The 18,149-nt window shown below is 46.3% G+C and overlaps 1 protein-coding gene across 3 annotated transcripts in view; it reads left to right on the top strand.

Annotated features, from left to right (window-relative positions):
• The window catches only part of CRACR2A (calcium release activated channel regulator 2A), a 141,094-nt gene that overhangs the window by 92,368 nt on the left and 30,577 nt on the right, over positions 1-18,149 (top strand). For all 3 annotated transcript variants that reach the window (XM_011283726.4, XM_019834378.3, XM_045061275.1), the window contains 5 exons: positions 1,709-1,896; positions 7,016-7,087; positions 11,047-11,092; positions 13,026-13,132; positions 16,922-17,240. In XM_011283726.4, coding sequence (XP_011282028.2) covers positions 1,709-1,896; positions 7,016-7,087; positions 11,047-11,092; positions 13,026-13,132; positions 16,922-17,240 — 732 coding nt within the window. The remainder of the gene's footprint in view (positions 1-1,708; positions 1,897-7,015; positions 7,088-11,046; positions 11,093-13,025; positions 13,133-16,921; positions 17,241-18,149) is intronic.

Below are 18,149 nucleotides of genomic sequence, written 5' to 3'. Positions count from 1 at the left end.
GGAAGAGGTTCCTTAGCCTTTTTTTTTTTTTTTTTTTGTGGCTATGCCCATCACCCCACAGGATGGATGCAGACACCAGATGTTCCTCTGATGCACTTGAGCCCCCACGAGGCGGTCTGGGCAGTACACTGTGTAGGGTGGTGTCCAGCCACCATGGCTGCCTAATGACCTCAGGAAGATTGATTACCTAGGCAAACTTCACAATCATAGACTCTTCTCCAAGGTGAGGGCTCATGGGGGAGAGAAGGCCAGGATGTCACTTGGCCTCCCATTTTGTTTTGTCTGGCTCTGGAAGTAATCCAGCCCTGGACAGACCCAGACACACCGCATCCATTTGTATAGAGAGGGCTATTTTCAGCAACACAGTAAAATATGCTTGAAGCTACCCCATGCTGAGGCTAGAGACTGTCCCTCTCCTGCTGCTCCCTGACCTATGTATGCATTCTGGTTTCTTTCTTTTTTTAATAAATTCTTTTTTTTTTTTTAAGTTTATTTTTGAGAGAGACAGAGACAGTCTGAGCAGGGGAGGGGCAGAGAGAGAGAGAGAGAGAGAGATCGAGAGAATCCCAAGCAGGCTCTGAGCTGTCAGCACAGAGCCCAGTGTGGGGCTTGAACTCATGAAACCATGAGATCATGACCTGAGCTGAAACCAAGAGTCACCCATGTGCCCCTTGGTTTCTTTCTCTTGCAACACGATAATTTCCACTGGAGGAACTGCCAGCTGCCTTCCCATTACCCTTCCACAGCTATCCCTTGCTTCTACTCTTTCTCCCCCTCACTATTATGCATTAAGTTCTTACCAATTAGACTTATCCCTCAAACGAATGATTACCACTCGATTTAATTACTGCATGCTTGCCTGATTACACAGGAGCCTCTTGAGAATCACACAAAATTCCTTGTTGCTGCCTCCTCTTCCCCTCACTGGCCACATTTATAAAACTAAATTTATTATGATATATTTGCCTTGGTTTGAATCCTCCTCTGGTGAGAGGGTTAGAAGCTTTGCAAAGCAGAATCACCAGCCAAGAAATGCTGCAGTTATACAAATGCAGGTTTTTTTAGTTCCTTTTGGGACATGAAAAAAAAAAAGGTATGTGTTTGGTCTGACCTGTTTTAGCTGTTTCCTAAGAATTTCCAGGGTTTCTGGCCACCACACAACATTTCTCTAGATTAAAGGAGTGGATTTATTTAGCGGAGCAAAGAAAAGGGGATACACAGATTTGCTGTCAGAATTCAAAATTAGGAAGGACAGTTTTATGAAGAATGCCACTTAGCTGCTTCCCAGGTCCATCAGGGCCGAGGGGGACAATTGGCTGAAAGGACAAGAGGGATTTAGGTTGGCTCTCAAGACTATGGATGAGATGCTAATGGCATCATTATTGTCACCGGGATTGGGGACACAGATGGATTGTTGACCTCCCTTTCCCAGCAGTCTTTGTGAATGGTGCTGTTCCCTCTGGACTGTTCAGTAGCCCTGTGGAGACAGGGGAGAGATGAGATGTGCTCTGGCCATTCCTCCCTGCCTCCAAAAGTGCATCCGTGTGACTTAAGGAGCAGGACAAAGCCTGTCGAGTCCCAAGGGCAGCGAGGGCTGGCAGTGAGGGCTCCTGCCCACAGGTGGAGAAAGTGAGGGGAGACTGGGGCAGAGCCAGATGGGATGGGGGTTGTTCATCATTCCCTCCTGCTCCCCCACCTTCCTTTCCAGCTGGAAGGCCAGTGCACCACCCTGCAAAATGATGAGCATGAAACCAAGGCTGAGAACACCAAGCTGAGAGTCACAAACCAGGAGCTGGCCCGGGAGCTGGAGCGGACCTCCCGGGAGCTGCAGGATGCCCGGAAACAGCTGGAGAGCCTCCAGCAAGAGGCCCACCAACTCCACCAGGAGAAGGAGATGTGAGTCTGGCCCTCTTGGGTTCCTGTCCCTGCTGTCCAGCCTCACCCCCTGCTGTGAGCATGACATCGTCTCCTCCCTTGGAGACCCTGTCGCCTTGCCTAGAACGTGGGGCTCAGGGGCTCCTTGGTCCCTGAAATCTCTTTTAGGATCCCGAGGCCATCAAGCAGACCAGCACTGTAGCAAGCAGAATCTAGGATTGACAGGAAATCTACAACCCTGTTCTTGGGAAATATATCATGTGATTCAAAAGATGTGTTATCCACCCAACAAATACAGGGCGGTCACTGAGAAAAGGCTGAGTGTGTGGACAGACCACACGTGACTGTCATAGGTTAGAGACCCAGGACAAGAGTGAAGCAGGTAGGCTTCTGAGATTTAATCTGATGGAGTATATGATAGTACCCTGGAATCTTCACTGCAGTCTGCCTACTCTCTCCTACCAGTGTCCCTCTGTGTGGACACAGTGTGGTGAGCCCCACATCTCTCAGGGCCTGGTTTGCCAGTGACCTGCTCTTGGTGTGCGGCAAGTGGACTCAGCCTGCTAGGCAGAAGTACTCGTAAGGAAGAATCAAGAGCTGGGTCTGCAGGCTGGGGCTGAGGAGCTGCCAACAGTCGTCTTGGGAGTGTTAGGTTCTGAGAACAAATGCACTCTTTGGCGTGCCCAGGGACAGGAATCCCACTTATTTGTTCACACATTTATATTTGTTTATTTACTCATTTGTCAAAAATTTATTGCAGACAGCTCTGCCCCAGGTACCATGTTGTACATTCAACATATCTCACCTATGTCAACAATTTGACATTGTTTCGTATGAACTTTACAGCATCCTGATGTGGCAGGTACTGTTATTATCAACTCTAAGTTATGGATGAGGAAGCTAAGAGTCAGAGGTTTTCAGTAACTCTCTAGCGCAACACTCCGTGCTAGACACATCTTGCTGACTCCACACAGTGAATCATGAACCGGCCAGAAAATATGTACTCAGGAATGGGACTGGCCATCATTCACTCATCACTTATTCATGCATTCGTTCATTCCCTTCATTCTGCAGAAGGTAACGTGTGCCTGGTCCTGTGCCAGGTATTTAAACAGTGTGATTTCAGAGGAAAGGGCAGTATTACTTACCAGTGCCTGAGTGTTACATACGTTAACTGTCCTTGTTCAAAAGGGAAAGCCCTCACTCCGTCTGAATGATGGCAAAATTTGGGTCCGTTGGCCTAAATCAAACTGTTCTGCTGTCTGTCCTGTGTGTGCTGTCCTGTACTGTTTTGGACTGATTTGCCAGGGTGAAAGAGAGGAAATGTGTTTGCATGTGGAGTTTTACCCTAAAAAGACCTCTCTAGTTTTTTTATTTATTGATTGATTTTATTTTTTTAATGTTTATTTATTTTTGAGAGACAGAGACAGAGAATGAGCAGGGTAGGGCCAGAGAGAGGAGACACAGAATCTGAAGCAGGCTCCAGGCTCTGAGCTGTCAGCACAGAGCCCGACGTGGGACTCGAACTCACAAACTGTGAGATCATGACCTGAGCCGAAGTCGGATGCTTAATGGACTGAGCCACCCAGGTGCCCCAAGATTTCTCCACTTAAAAAGAAAATGTATTCTGAGCAGCTGAATTAAGAAAAACCCCTTCACTCCAATTCTTGGGTGACCAGGGGAAGCAGTGTATTTCATTGTAAATGAGCAAAATCAGTTCCTCCTCATTGAGAGCAGGCCAACAAGGCACAGGCATTTAACTTTACAAACAGAATTAAGGACTCAGGCTCTTAAAATTGAATCAAGTTTTAAAACAACAAACATCTGAAGGCACCAGCATTAGAACAGCAAATGGAAATAAGCACCCGGTGCCAGGGTATCAATCACAGCATGAGGATTAAAATCTTTCTGAAGTCTTATCTTAATTAACCAAGCCAGAGACAATCTCTGGAGGCTGGGAACTGAAAAAGAGGGTCAGGAGGAAGAGATAAATGATTTCAGGAACTTCATGACTTGTTTTCAAAAGGCGCACAATGCCTTATGCAGCTGGAAAGCATGCTGGAGCCCAGGAGAGTGTGTCCTGTCTGGGGAGGTCAGGAGAGAGGGCAGTGAGAGCCTTAGCTGGTTCCCTGTAGAACAGAGTCCCAGATCTGCAGTACTGATAGCAGGTGAGTGCTCTAATCCACCTCTTCATTTTATAAATGAAGAACTTGAGGCTCAGAGAGATGCAGTGACACAAAGCCACACAGCTAGCTAGTGCCAGAAAACAGGGACAGAACCGAGTTCTCCCCATATCATGTGCTTCCCCCCCAACTCACAATGTCTTGCTGTCTGATGCTGCACCAGAGCAGCTGGGAAAGGAGAGGACGGTACTGGGAGATAAAAAGACTTAGTCACTTATCAGCTAGAATTCTAAATGGGCAAAATTAATTTTTCTGTTCTCCAAAGATGCTCAAGGAGGGAGAACTTGATTTTAAAATAAGATAAAGAAAGAACAATCAAGCAGGAGAGATAACATAAAGATGAAGGTCAGCTGGAAAGCAGCACCTGTTTATTTTGTTAATGAATTTTTATTTGGGGTGGGTAGTTTATGACGAGACACAAAAGGATCTATACTCAGCAAGAGGTCTGCAAAGACCCAGAGGCCACCCCTCAGGGTTTCTTGTGGATCCTTCCAGAGTGTTCTGTGCATATACAAGCACACACACACACTTTTCATTTACACACTGTTCTGCATTTGCCTGTGTTTTCACTTGGCGATATATTTTGGAGATGCTCCCTCTCTCATCCCTCTCCAGAAAATAAAGCCAACAGCAGTTCCCTAAAGACAGCCATAAACCTGTCACCAGTCACTCCTATAAAAAATGGTAATTTCTTTCTCTTTCAGTCCACATAGTACCAAGTACAGACCTTTAGAATGTCTAGGTTAGATGCCTTCCTTTTTGTGAACACAGAAAAAGTCTGACAATGTGTGTGTATCTAAATAGATGCATGTTTATTAGATAAATAGGTAGACATATTTCATCAATATGTAATGTGTGTGTGTGTGTGTGTGTGTCTCCAGCAGTCAACTCTGTTGTGTCTACAGTGCAAAGACCTGGAATGCCTTATTTCTTAGGAATCGCTCCTAAATCAAATGTTCTGTGAGAACACAGATGTCAGGTGTCCAGGGAGTGATTTCCCTTAGCAGGGGTAGAGTCGTCTGCTCCTGGTTGAGAATCAGAACCCAGGGCTGGGACAGAGGATCCACAAAGCCATCGTGGCTCACAGGGCACCGCAGCAGCAAATAGCTGTGCTCACATACTGCTCATCACAGCAGAATCCTAGACAGGGATTTGGGGACCCGATTTGGATAATGGGAAATACATTGTTTTCCCTCAAGTTGAAATTAAATATAATTGGTAATAAAGTGTTAGGAATTGGCATCTCTGCAGGAGCTAGAGAAGTTTTATTGCTTAATTAGGATTGTCTGAGGTGAACTTAGAATTTGATTCGGTCTGTTATTGTTGTAAATTGACTTTATAATTATTCCATAAAGGGGGAAGAACCACACAGATACCTTTTAAGGAATCTATTGTGAGGTGGGCTCAAGCCTTATGGACCGAGCAAGCAGGTGCTGTTTTCGCCAGCTCAGTAATGACATTGAGGGTGCAGCAGAGGGGTGACTGTCCCCGCCCAGCCCGGTGTGTGCACAATCGGGGTAGTCTGGACAGCCTATGGAAATGGACGCATTTTGTGAGACTATAAGATGCTCCCTACACTAGCAACTATGCTGTGGTTTGGAAATGTGGAACTTTGGGCCTTTTGCAGTAACCTTAGGGGTGATTTAAACATTTCTAAAAGCACAGTGCAGAGCCCAGAGGGAAGGATGGAGGCAAAGTTGCGAAGTTCAGCAAGGCTTATTTTCCAGTGTCACCCAATTCTGCTTTCCTTTTTTTTCTTTCTTCCCCGGGTGGTGTTGAATACCTCCCCGACTCACCCCTCCCTTCCTTTCTTCCTTCCTCCATCCCTGCCTCCTTCTTTCCTCCCCCACTCTCTGCCTTCTCTCCTTTTGTTTCTTACTGCTATTCGTTTGTTGTTGTTGTTGTTGTTTATGTATTTATTTTGAAAGGAAGAGAGCATGAAGAGTGCACAAGCGAGGGAGGGGCAGAGAGAGAGGGAGACAGAGAATCCCAAGCAGGCTCCAGGCTCCAAGCTGTCAGTATGGAGCCTGATGTAGGGCTTGAACCCACGAACTGTGAGATCATGACCTGAGCTGAAACGAAGAGTTGGATGCTTAACCAACTGAGCCACCCAGGGCCCCCTGTTTCTTACTGCTTTTTGTTGACGACACCTTCATGCTGGGCACTGGGTTGCATTTAGAGATGCAGACAAACCAGGCCGTTCCTACCTCACCATCTGAGTTGGTCTCCAGACACCTCCACTACCTCTCAGCTCCTCCCTCCCCTTACTCAAAGGGTGATTGGCATGATTGACGTGTTCACACTGTGATCTAAGTATCTGATTATAATTGATACATTTGATCTCTGCTTTATGGCTAGAGATGAGAACTCCTAAGTTAAAGAAATGAATGACCAACAGAGGAAATTACAGAGATCTAAGAACAGATTGGAGACTTATAGGGGAGGATGGGGAAGGGGAAAGGATTCCTCTGGAGCTCCTGGAAACAAACGAAACCAGCTACAGGAAAAATACAAGTTCTGCTCTCACTTGCAGGATTGGGCTGGAGAGTATTGGTTCTGGGTAGGACAGGGTCACCTGGAGCCTGGAAGGCCAAGTGATTATTATGAAGCCCTGTTCATGGGTTTGGGAGTAGGGGGTCCTAATCTACTCAGTCGTGGATTGTCTATGGGACATGGGGAGAGTTACTGGTTCTCTGTCTGTGTCTATAAAATAGGGGTAATCTCACCTTCCAAATCAGGAGTCTGTGATGATGAAGTGAGATCATAGCTGTAACCACCTGCACACAGCAGGTGCTCATCAGGGGAGGCATATCCCTCTGACCCCAGGGTGGGGTGCTACCTGCTGGTCCTACCCAGGACCAACTACAACAGGACCAACTACAACACAGCCCCTCACACCGTGGTGGCTTAAATCCCTGCTATAGAAGCTCATAAGTCTGTGTTGGCCTCTTCTTCAGGGAAGTGTACCGTGTGACGGAGAGTCTGCAGCGTGAGAAGTCGGGGCTTCTGAAGCAGCTGGATCTCCTGAGGTGTGTCAGCATCAGATGTGTTCTGAGAGCATGTCCCACATTCCTTGGGTTGGAAGAGCCAGGCTGAAAGTCTTCCCTGCCTACATTCTGGATGATCACAGCTGCTGAGAGAGTGCCCTCATTCCCCTGATCCCCAGCATATTATGTTTGGTCCATTCACACACACACCCACATCCCTCTCCAGTTTGTACATCTGCAGGTAGGCTCTGCCTCATTCTTTGTGGCATCTCCCACAGCACCTTATGTGGTACTTGCTCAGGTAGGAGCGGAACTGAATTTCTTAAGCCTCTACCCAGTGGAAGATACAGTATCCCTTTCTCTTTAAAAAAAAAAAATTGATGTTTATTTTTTAGGGAGAGAGAGTGCAAGCTGGGGAGAGGCAGAGAGAAAGGGAGACAGAGAATCAAGTAGGCTCCACATGTGGGGCTCAAACCCATGAACTTGAGATCATGATCTAAGCCGAAGTCAAGACGCTCAACCAACTGAGCCACCCAGGTGCCCCTGGTATGCCTTTCATCTTCAACAAAATTAAAGAAAGGAGGGCAGCTCCTGATAGGGGAATTAACAGAGAAGGAAAATGATAGCAGAGAAGTGAAGCAATTTACCAAAGGAGACAGACACTCACTTCAGGAGTCAGAATTGAGATCTGTATCTGGCTGACTCTCTTGATTCTGCCATAGTCTCCTAATGTCTGTTGAATGAGCAAATGAGTCACAAACAGAGCATAAACAGAGCAAAGGAGTTTAGAGTTTCCTCTACTTGCTAAAACTTACTGTAAATTCAAAGCTCATTGGTCTGGAATGTGCCAAAACCAAACCCAAAACAAAACCTGCGTGTAGAAAGATGGGATTTTCACTTTTGCATGTGAGGTTTCCAAGTTACAGTGCCTTCTGTCTGCCAAACACCTCTTGGGAATGGTGATGGGGCACGAGCACTTTGGGTTCTGCTTTTTATTTTTGTTTAAGCTATTTCATTTATTTTGAGAGAGATAGAGTGCTGGAGGGAGAGAGAGAGAGAGAGAGAGAGAGAGAGAGAGAGAGAGAGAGAATCCCAAGCAGGCTCCACGCTGTCCGCACAGAGCCCAATGTGGAGCTCGAACTCACAAACCATGAGATCATGACCTGAGCCAAAATCAAGAGTCGTCCGCTTAACCGACTGAGCCACCCAGGCTCCCCAGGTTCTGGTTTTTAGAGTGCAGTTGTCTTAAATCAGGTACACTCTGACTTGTTTTGTTTTATTTGAAAGCAAGGTGAGGTCACCGTGTCTGGCATCTGTGATGCTACCAAATTGAAAAGTGCTCAGAACTGAATGCATTTCAGATTTACTTCCCTCAATATATGATTCAAACAGGACTGCAAAGGCTGGGGAGATGGAAGGGGGTTCTGACATGACCAAGTTCTAATCCATTTGAGAGCAGGTCTTGAATCTTAGAAGGCTTTAGTGAAAAGAAGAGAACAGGGTGTACAAGGACAAATTTTGATTTTTCCCCTTTTTTTCTGTTGTACTTAGAAGAAAAGGACAGATTCAAAGCGAATGAGCAGAGGAGAATGACAAGGCAGATCTCTACAAACGCATGGGTCTTTTTGATGGAGACTGGCATTTGTGCAGAATTACATGCCCAAAGTCTTTCTGTGCTATCACATGCATACAAGCTTAGATTCTGCAGCAGGTCAAAGTCCATCCGTAGCGAGGAAGGCCCCCATGGCAGATTTTTCCTCCACAGTGAAATCATCGGGTAGTGACAGACAGCAGTGGGGAAATGGGAATCAAGGACAGAGATAATGCCGAGGCAAGGGATATCAAGTTGGAAGTTGGGGGGGGAGGATGGGGGTCTGCCCCCATCATGGCAATGGCTGGGATATGACAGTGTGAGGAAGGGACTGCCCTCCTAGGGGCAAGTAGCAGCAAAAGGAAACAATTTCAGGGGACTCAGTTGGGAACATGGACTTTGGGGCCGGATCTGGGTCAAGACCCAGCACTACCCTTATTACTTTGTGTGACCTTGGGCAATTGACTTAACCAGATGGAATGTTAGTTTTCTCATGCCTGCCTCACAGGCTTCTCTTGAGAGTGAGATAATATATATATGAGTGACCATCACGACAGGGCATTAGTGTGAATTAAGGTGGACATTTATTTAGAGGGTGTAGCATCTCTTTGACTGCCAAGGCTTCTGCCTGGAGATGACTGCACAAAGCAGGAAACACCACAGTGAACTCCCTGATGGAGATGGGGCTTCCCGGGGCCCCCATGTCCTCACCCGGGTGCAGGGCTGCTAACCTCTCTGCCAGCATAGAGCGAGGGGCCTTCTGGAAGGAAACTCTCCCTTTGCCATTCTCAGGCTTTGCTACTATCATGGAGACAGGCAGAACCATCACATGAGCATGTCCCCTGTGCCCATCCATGCCTACCTCCTGCCTTCTCTGTCGTGGTGGCTGAATGCCCCATGTGCCTGGCTCTCCCAAATGTGCACTAGAATGAGACCTTCCTCAAGGGCTGGTCCAGCGGGTATTGTCTCTCCTCCATGGCTGGTTGTTTCTCTTTTGGGGAGACCAACCAATGTCCTATAGCATTTCTTACCCAGTAGCTCCTGTCACCACTTACGCATCCAGCTACTTTGCATTTCTTTAATGGCTTTCAAAACCTTTCAAAAGAATTGTTTACACTTGCATTCCATCTCCACTTCCTTTCCTCACATTCTTGACCCTCCAGTCAGGCTCCTTCTGCCTCAATTGCACTGAAAGGGGAACCAGGGACCTCCATGTTGCTTGAAAGAGTGGCCAGTTCTCAGGGTGCCACCCTTGTCTCCAGCAATGTATTCTTAGCACAGCATCTATAGGGCTCCTTTGAAAACTTGAGTCAGATCAGGACACTCCTCTGCTACTCCCCCAACCCCCACGGCTTCATATCTCATCTGGAGTAAAATCCCAAGTTCCTACAATGGCCCACAAGACTATGAATGAGCAGGTCTCCATTTGTCCCCTCACCTTTCTCTGACCTCATTTGCTTTTTTAAAAAAATGTTTATTTATTTATCTTGATGGGGGGAGTGGCAGAGAGAGAGGGAGAGAGAGAATTTCAAGCAGGCTCCATACTGTCAGCACAGAGCCTGACGTGGGGCTCGAACCCACAAACTGAGATCATGACCTGAGCCGAGATTAAGAGTCAGACACTCAACAGACTGAGCCACCCGAGTGCCCCTCTGACTTCATTTCCTAGCGGCTCTCCTCTGAGCACTCTGATGCCCTCCTCTGTGTTCCTTGCACACCCCTGTTTGAGCCTGACTCCAGGCTTAGCCTTTGCTGTCTCCACTGCCTGTGCTGCTCTTCCCTCAACTGCTGGCATAGTGCCCCTCCGCTCCTACAAGCCTCTGCACAGATGCCCCTCCCTGACCGGCCTCCTGAAATACCACTGCACCCCTGGCACTCTTTATTCCACGTCCCTGCTTTATCTTTCTTGAGAGCAATGAACCCTGCACTAAAACACCAATTCCCCAAGGACAGAAACTTTTTCTTTTATCTATTTGTGTAAACCTTGAGAGCTAGGACTTCACTTAGCATGTAGTGGGTGCTCAGGGGACATTTGTGGGAGTACTGCATGCATGCATGAAATGAATGGTTCAGAGAGAGAGCGCGCCCAATAGCAAGCTCACAGGTGCAGCTGGAACTGCTGGTCACCCTCTGGGGGAGGCTCCCCCTAGTGGCAGGACAGACCAGTGCATGATCCTGAAGGGCCGTGGGTGTCACAGTCATTCTATGTCCCCCCACCCCTGCCTCCAACTGATTTACACACAAACTACCCTCCATCACCCCCCCCCCCCTTAGGAAAGAGATTCCACGCACTCCCTGGGCCTTCCACATAAAGCCTTTCTCTGCACTCCTCTCACTGGCAAAGTGGCTGCTCTTGGATTTCTCAACTGCAAATACCATGTCTGAATAGATTCCCCTTTTCTGTTTTCAGGGAAAGGAACAAGCACCTTCGGGATGAACGGGACATCTGTTTTCAGGTAATTGCCCTGTGTTCCCTTTCCCGACGGGGTTTGCGTCCCCTGGCCGCCAGAGACCATGCTGGGACAGGCCCAAGAATGTCCTTGCAGTCTGGCTCACCCTTTCTGTAGAAGCAGAAAATGGCATGGATTTTTTGAAAATAATAAAAAATTCGAGGGGGCCTTCTGAGTAGCAGTGTGTTAGTTTTCCGTGAAGTAACACACTTTCTTCTTGGCATGAAGAGACTACGATGCTTGGGAGGGTCACAGATTTCTTGGACATGGACATGATAGCTCCATCCAGGAGGCGGTGCAGTTGAAATGTCATGATCACTTTTAACCAAAACACTCACAAGTTTTTTTTTTCCTTCATTAAAATTTTTATCATTTGATGAAATTTGCATTTTTCCACAATCATGGAACAAATTAAAAATGTACATTCGACTATTAACATAGCTGATTTTAAGTACCCATTTTTTATCCTGTGGGGACCCTGCTCCTCCAGACCTGAGCTCTACAGTACACACTTTCCCTAATAGCACAGAATCCTATATTTATTTACAGGTCATCATTTTGAGCCACATTAAACAAAATCCAGGATTCCATGTTCTCCTACTCATCTTCCCTTTTAGATAGGAGTCATTGGATGCTCTGAAGGGAAGGAAAAAGAGGGAAGAATTCATTAATACAATGTTCTAATGATCAGGATTTATCACACCATGAATTTCTTGTATGTCCCTGGGCAAGTCATTAATTTCCTTGAACCATGACCCCAACTATCACATGAGGAAAGGGAATGCCTATCCTTTTTTCCATAATATAGATACTTTTGAGGGAAAAAAAAAAAACTCTTGGAAAGAGGAGGGTCATATGCTGTGGGCCCTTAGCTGGACAGTGGCCTAAATGTGGTCAGCACAAGGCAGCCGGTTTGCAGTGAATTAGGTCCGACCTGGTTTATAACTGCAAATCCCTGGGGGACCTGGTTACACCACTGTATCTTTTCTGTCACTGACTGGCAGCAAACTTCTCTACCGCCTACCTCTGTGTACTATTCGAGCAAGGCTTAAGCCTACACATGTTTGTTTGAGGATGATAATGGTTATAATTGTTTTAGAAGTAACACTGAATTTATTATGAAACTTCCAACCAAATGTCCCCCTAATCCTTTGACCTCACGTCCCTCCACCTGCCAAACTCATTTTGCTTTGAAAAGGGAATGGAATTAACAACCCCTAGCGGGGAATAGAAAAAAGAGGGATAAAATCACGTTCATGCTGAATAATAATTAAAGATTAATTTGGAATCATTATAGCCATACCTTCAGGGACCCTGGGAGCACTGCAGCCCCTCCTTCTCTCATTAAGAATCACTGGAAATCGTGGGGATGGTTGATGAGAGATTCTTCCTTGTGATCTAACTCCCCCTCATGTTCTGGAAGACATTTGCTGGGGAGAATTGCCAACAGGGTTGCAAGCCCTGACTCCTCCCCTCCCCCACAAGGGCACTGGGCTAATCGATCCTCTGGGCCAGTCCCTTTCTCATTCCTGGGGCTTTGGAAGTAAAGAGTTAGAGGCACACAGATGAGTGTGATTTAAAGATGCACAGACATTTCCACGCGTAAATATTTTCCTATGCATTCCACATTATCTCTTCTTATTGTCATCTTGCAAACTGTTAGTACTCCTGTGAAGGGTAACAAGGTGGACCCCAGGCTCTAAACTGTGTATAGATTCATTCCCTTAGATTTTGGGGTGGGAGATGGAGGGATCCTGGCAAGAGACAATAACAAAAGGAAAGAGTGGGTGAATGTTAACAGGGAGCATGTGAACATTGCGTCTTACTTCAGAAATTTGTTTAGAGCCTGACCTGTGAGGTGGGAAAGTTGAGCCCTTTCTGCTCAAATATTGCGACATATCAGCAGGCATGGATCTGAGGGCATTCTGTGTTTCTGCAGAAAGATAAGGCAGCCAAGGCAAACACAGCTGCTTCCAAGGCAAACTGGAAACAGAGATCTGGCTCTGTGATAGGCAAATATATGGATGGCAGAGGGATTCTTAGGAGGTAAGTTATCCTGTATTTCTTCATTCATTATGTGTTCATTTGTCTTGCACTCCTCCAGAGCTGGCTCTGAGCCCATTGTTTCTCAAGGAGTGGCCCTGGGTGAGGAAGCCTGGAATCAGTTTCACTCATTCCCCTTGAATCTTGGAGGACATGTTCCTTCCTTACCCTACATCCAAGTGGGAGGAGGACTATGCAGAGCAGGTCCCTAGGACAGGACATCGTCTTCTGGGGCTGCCCCACCCTGGTGTGTGTCTACAGAAAGGAACTGAAGAGACGCTGTAGATCAGTGGAGGAAAGAGAGAGAGGACGAGAGGGGTCGAGCATGAGAGATGAAGCGTGGCTGTAGGTACTGTGCTCTCTGTTGAGTAGGCTGAATGCACTTGGTTTTTCAAGGACATGACTATTTGGGCTCTGAAGGGAAATTAAAGTGTGGTATGGAGTCTCCAATAGTTGAACTCCTTTATAAGCAGGAATAGGGCCTGCGCTTGACAGATTCCTTTCAATGACTCATATTTAATTACCTCAAAGATAACATTTTTTGTGGTTGTTAGACAGCACATTATTGAGTTGGAGTCCCCAAAGGGGTGGCTCATTGCCCATTGAAAGAGGCAAGCCAGTCCTCTGCCCTCTCTTCTTTTTTGACATGTTGCTCCATCCACATAAAGGCCACATAAAGATAGAGGTAACCAGACCCCTAAGTATGAAAGCCAGGGAAAAAGTGAATAGATTTGCTTATCCAGGAGACCCTGAGGACAGCAAGTATGAAATACACAATACAAAAAGGGGAAGTGACTCTGGAGATGTTGATGAGCTCATCAGTCAAGGCTTGGACCCAGTCATCCTGAATTCCTTTTCTAAATAGCTCAGAGAGGGATACAGTTGGGGATCCAAGTTTCTGCAATAATAGTTGGCCTTTCACCAACTCAGCATTGAATATATTCATTCAACAAACATTCACCAATGGCTTACTTTGTACCAGACATTGTTTTGAGTTCTGTGAAGATCCAAAAATAAGCTAAACATGAATCCTGCCGTAAAATCCATTATTGAGTGCCTCCTATGTGCAAGATATTATGCTATGTGCGAAGTATACAGTGGTGAGCAAAATAGACCCTATCTTTGCTCTCATGGAGCTTATGGTTGAGTAAAGGAAACAGGCAATCAAGTAAATAACAAATTGTGTGCCATCAGTTCCAATACAGACTTTGGCAGAGGCCACTGCTCTCTGCTGCTGGTACATAGCCTTTGGTGACAAAACCAAAAATGAACGCAGTCGTGCTAAGCCAAGGGTATTACAGAGTGTCAATAGTGCTCGAGAATTTTCCAAATCAAAACCTTTTTTCAAAAAAATGCTTCATTTTAGGTCTGTTGCGGTGGCCATTTTTTTTTCCTGGCTGCAAGGCCTTTAAAAAATATGCTGCATGTGTATTCGCACACTTGCTCACATGTGCACACATGTACATACTTGGGTGGAAGCAGAGTGAAAGTGAATGGGAATACTAATTGTGTTCTAAAGTGGATAAGCAGTCAGTAGGGTTGATAGGCTAGAGAAGAAATTTGTTGGAGAGAGGACAGTCAGCTTCTATTAAAAACTATGATTTTATAAATAACTGGAAAAGTCCCTGAATTGCTATAAAGTTCTTTATTTTATATCAAGGGAACCAAATTAAGTCACCATTTTTGTGAGCAAGCCTTCTCTCTTAATTTATCTTTTGGAGTTGTACTTAACTTTGGGACAATGATACATGCAGTTTTTCCTTTTTCCTTCCTATTACTGGTCCTTAGGAATAATAAATATTATAAGCTGAAGACAGGGGGGAAATGAAGGGAGCTTCACTGTTCTGCATACTCTGTAACCTTCCCCCCTGCCTTCTTTCCCCATTGGCCCTGTCACTTCCTTACCTCATTCACATTCTGTTTTCTTTTCTAATCATTGCATATTTGTGTGCATGTGTGTGGACGTGCATGTGTGTTTCAGTTTTGGACTCAAAATTCTCCCTGTCAAACTTCCATTTAAAACACTTCCCAGCTTTAATTGTTCACAGAGTCCCGAGCTCCTGTGCCAGGAAGGGTCTGTGAGGCCTTTGCTGTCAAAACCTTCTGAAAATACAGCCTGTGCTTTCATTCTACATCTGGTTGACCAGTTCCCTCCTTTCACTTCCTGCTGCTTTTCCTTATTCTTGATGCTCAGATGCTTCTGGGAGCAAATATGCACGTAGACCTCTGAGGCCACTTACTCTTCACTCTGACTTCCAGGGACACTGAAAGAGAAAAAGAAAGGTAGAAAAAGCAGGGAGAGGTGCCCTGTCTGGCTTGCTTCCAACCCCAAGCCCATCCCCAAGTGAGCAGCTTCTTTGGAGCCAGTGGACGTCCATCCTGTGGTGGGGGCTTCTCCCAGAGCAACAGTACCCCTCACTCACATTGCCAAGGGCTGTTTTGTGAACATGTCTACTTATGTATTGTCTTATTTGTGAGATAGGCAGGGGAGATGAGCCACATTTTATGCTGAGGAAACTGAGATTTGGAAGGGTGGAAGTGTCTTACCTAGTGGCATAGTCCGTAAGGGCTGGTATGGGACCACAGCCAAGGCCACCTGATTGTTAATTGTGGATACTTTATTTCCAGATCTTTTTTTAAATGTTTTATTTATTTTTAAAATTTTTTTTCAACGTTAAATTTTTGGGACAGAGAGAGACAGAGCATGAACGGGGAAGGGGCAGAGAGAGAGGGAGACACAGAATCGGAAACAGGCTCCAGGCTCCGAGCCATCAGCCCAGAGCCCGACGCGGGGCTCGAACTCCCGGACCGCGAGATCGTGACCTGGCTGAAGTCGGACGCTTAACCAACTGCGCCACCCAGGCGCCCCAAATGTTATATTTATTTTTGAGAGAGCACAAGTTGGGGAAGGGCAAAGAGAGGGAGACAGAGGATCTGAAGTGGGCTTTCCATGGATAGCAGTGAACCCCAATGTGGGGCTTGAACTCACAAACCATGAGATCATGACCTGAGCCGAAGTCAAACGCTCCACCGACTAAGCCATCCAGGTGCCCCTGTCTCCTTTCCTCACACCCTCACTCCACCTTTTAAGCACTTCCCACAGCTTGTCGAAGTATATTTAGTTGTGCCATTACTGCTTCCACTCCCCACTACGCTGAGCATTCCAGGAGGACATGTCCACCTGTGTGTGACTATGTCATTAGCTAAATATCTGGTGGTAATCATCATCACCACCACCTTCATCATCTTCATCACCACTACCATCACCACCACCTTCATGATTGCCATCATCATCAACATCACCACCATCTTTATCATCATCATCACCACAACCTTCATCATCACACCATCAACATCATCATAATCATCACCAATGCCTTCATCATCTTCATCACCACCACTTTCATCATTATCACCACTACCTTCATCATCATCACACCACCTTCATCATCTTCAACACCACCATCCTCACCACCACCTTCATCATCATCATCACTACCACCTTCATCATCACCATCACCTTCATCATCATCACCACCACTTTGTCATTTTTATATTCACTAAGCACTTCCATAAGTGTGTTGGGTGAATGAGCCAAAGAATGCAGGGTCTGTTTTTTTCCTTTCCTGGAGCTCTCTGCCCCCAAGGCGTGATGCTCTTCAGTTACTTGTTTGTCACAGAGCTTTCAAGACATCTTGTTTGTCAAACAGCTATGAGACATCTCTCTGGTTTCCATATTGATATATTTTGTGCTATTCTCTCCATTTCTCTTCCTTCCCTATCCAAAAATAGCCAGTCAGAGGAGGAAGAAGATGTATTTGGCTTCTCGAGAAGGAGAAGCTCCCTGGGCCTGAGTGGATATCCCCTTCCAGAAGAGGAGCCAGGACCTGGGGGTCCACTCACCCGGGCATTCCGCAGAATCATCTCTATTGAAGAAGACCCCTTGCCCCAGCTCCTGGATGGTGGCTTTGAGCAGCCACTGAGCAAATGCCCAGAAGAGGAAAAGGTCTCCCAACAGAGGGTGGAAGGACAAAGCCAACAGGCCAGACCTTTGGAACGCATGCCTACATCTCCTCGAGGGCAACCTATTGGAAAAGAAGACCTGTCTAAGGTAAGGGCACATCCTATATTGGTCCATAGATGTCACTTGTCACCTCTATACCTGTCATTTGCATTTGAGCCCAAGAGCCGCAAAAGCAGCGTGAGAAGTCAGGTTCAGCTTGGGAAGTCAGGTGCAGCTAGTTTTATGAATCATCATATTTGTGTCCTTCTGATACCAGCTTGCCCTGCTGAACTGAGTGTCACTGGGGAGACTCAGGGGTCCTGGTAAATACTCTATAACTTCTGTTGTTTTCCCCACTCCCTATGTTCTCATTTCTGATCCAGATTCAGAAGCATTTACTGAGTAGCTACTTTAGACAAACAATCTGCTTGGCTCTTAGCATAAAATTATCACATACTTTTGAAATTACACATCCTCTCTCACATTCTGTGACTGTTCCCAACAGGGCCAATCATTGCTCTGCAAAGTTTGTGTACCATCATTTTTCTCTCAGTTCCTCATCAGCTAATCATGGTTTCATTCCCAAATGCCCTTCCCATGCCTCCCTTTGGGGTGACCCTCTGTTCCCACATCCCTCCTGCACTCCCTATCAGGTATTCCTGCTAAATCTTGTGGGAGAAGTAGGCCATATTAACCATCTTCCTCTGGTTCATGGTGATGATGTTCCTCACCTTGTTGGTGATCCAGGCCCATGAATATAGACTCCTCAAGCCCTTTCACCTCCCACTTGACCCTCTAAAAGGCTATAGAAATGTCCACGACAATGTGAAAGAGGCTCCCCCCTGTCCACCGGGGCAGCCCTTTAGACCTGAGCCCTTACCACTGGAGCATTTTCAAATGGCTGTGTTAGCATGTATGACAGGAAACCTTTCTGACCACTGCAGGGACCTGTCGGCATCATTGTCATTCTTGGGCCTGGCTTAACACTCATGCCTACATATCCTTTCCCTGAAGGGC

This window comes from Felis catus, chromosome B4 (genome assembly GCF_018350175.1).
Source record: "Felis catus isolate Fca126 chromosome B4, F.catus_Fca126_mat1.0, whole genome shotgun sequence".
In the NCBI taxonomy this organism is placed as follows: Eukaryota; Metazoa; Chordata; class Mammalia; order Carnivora; family Felidae; genus Felis; species Felis catus.
Note: the sequence above shows the minus strand (reverse complement) of the source record. Positions and strands in the feature narration are given on the sequence as shown.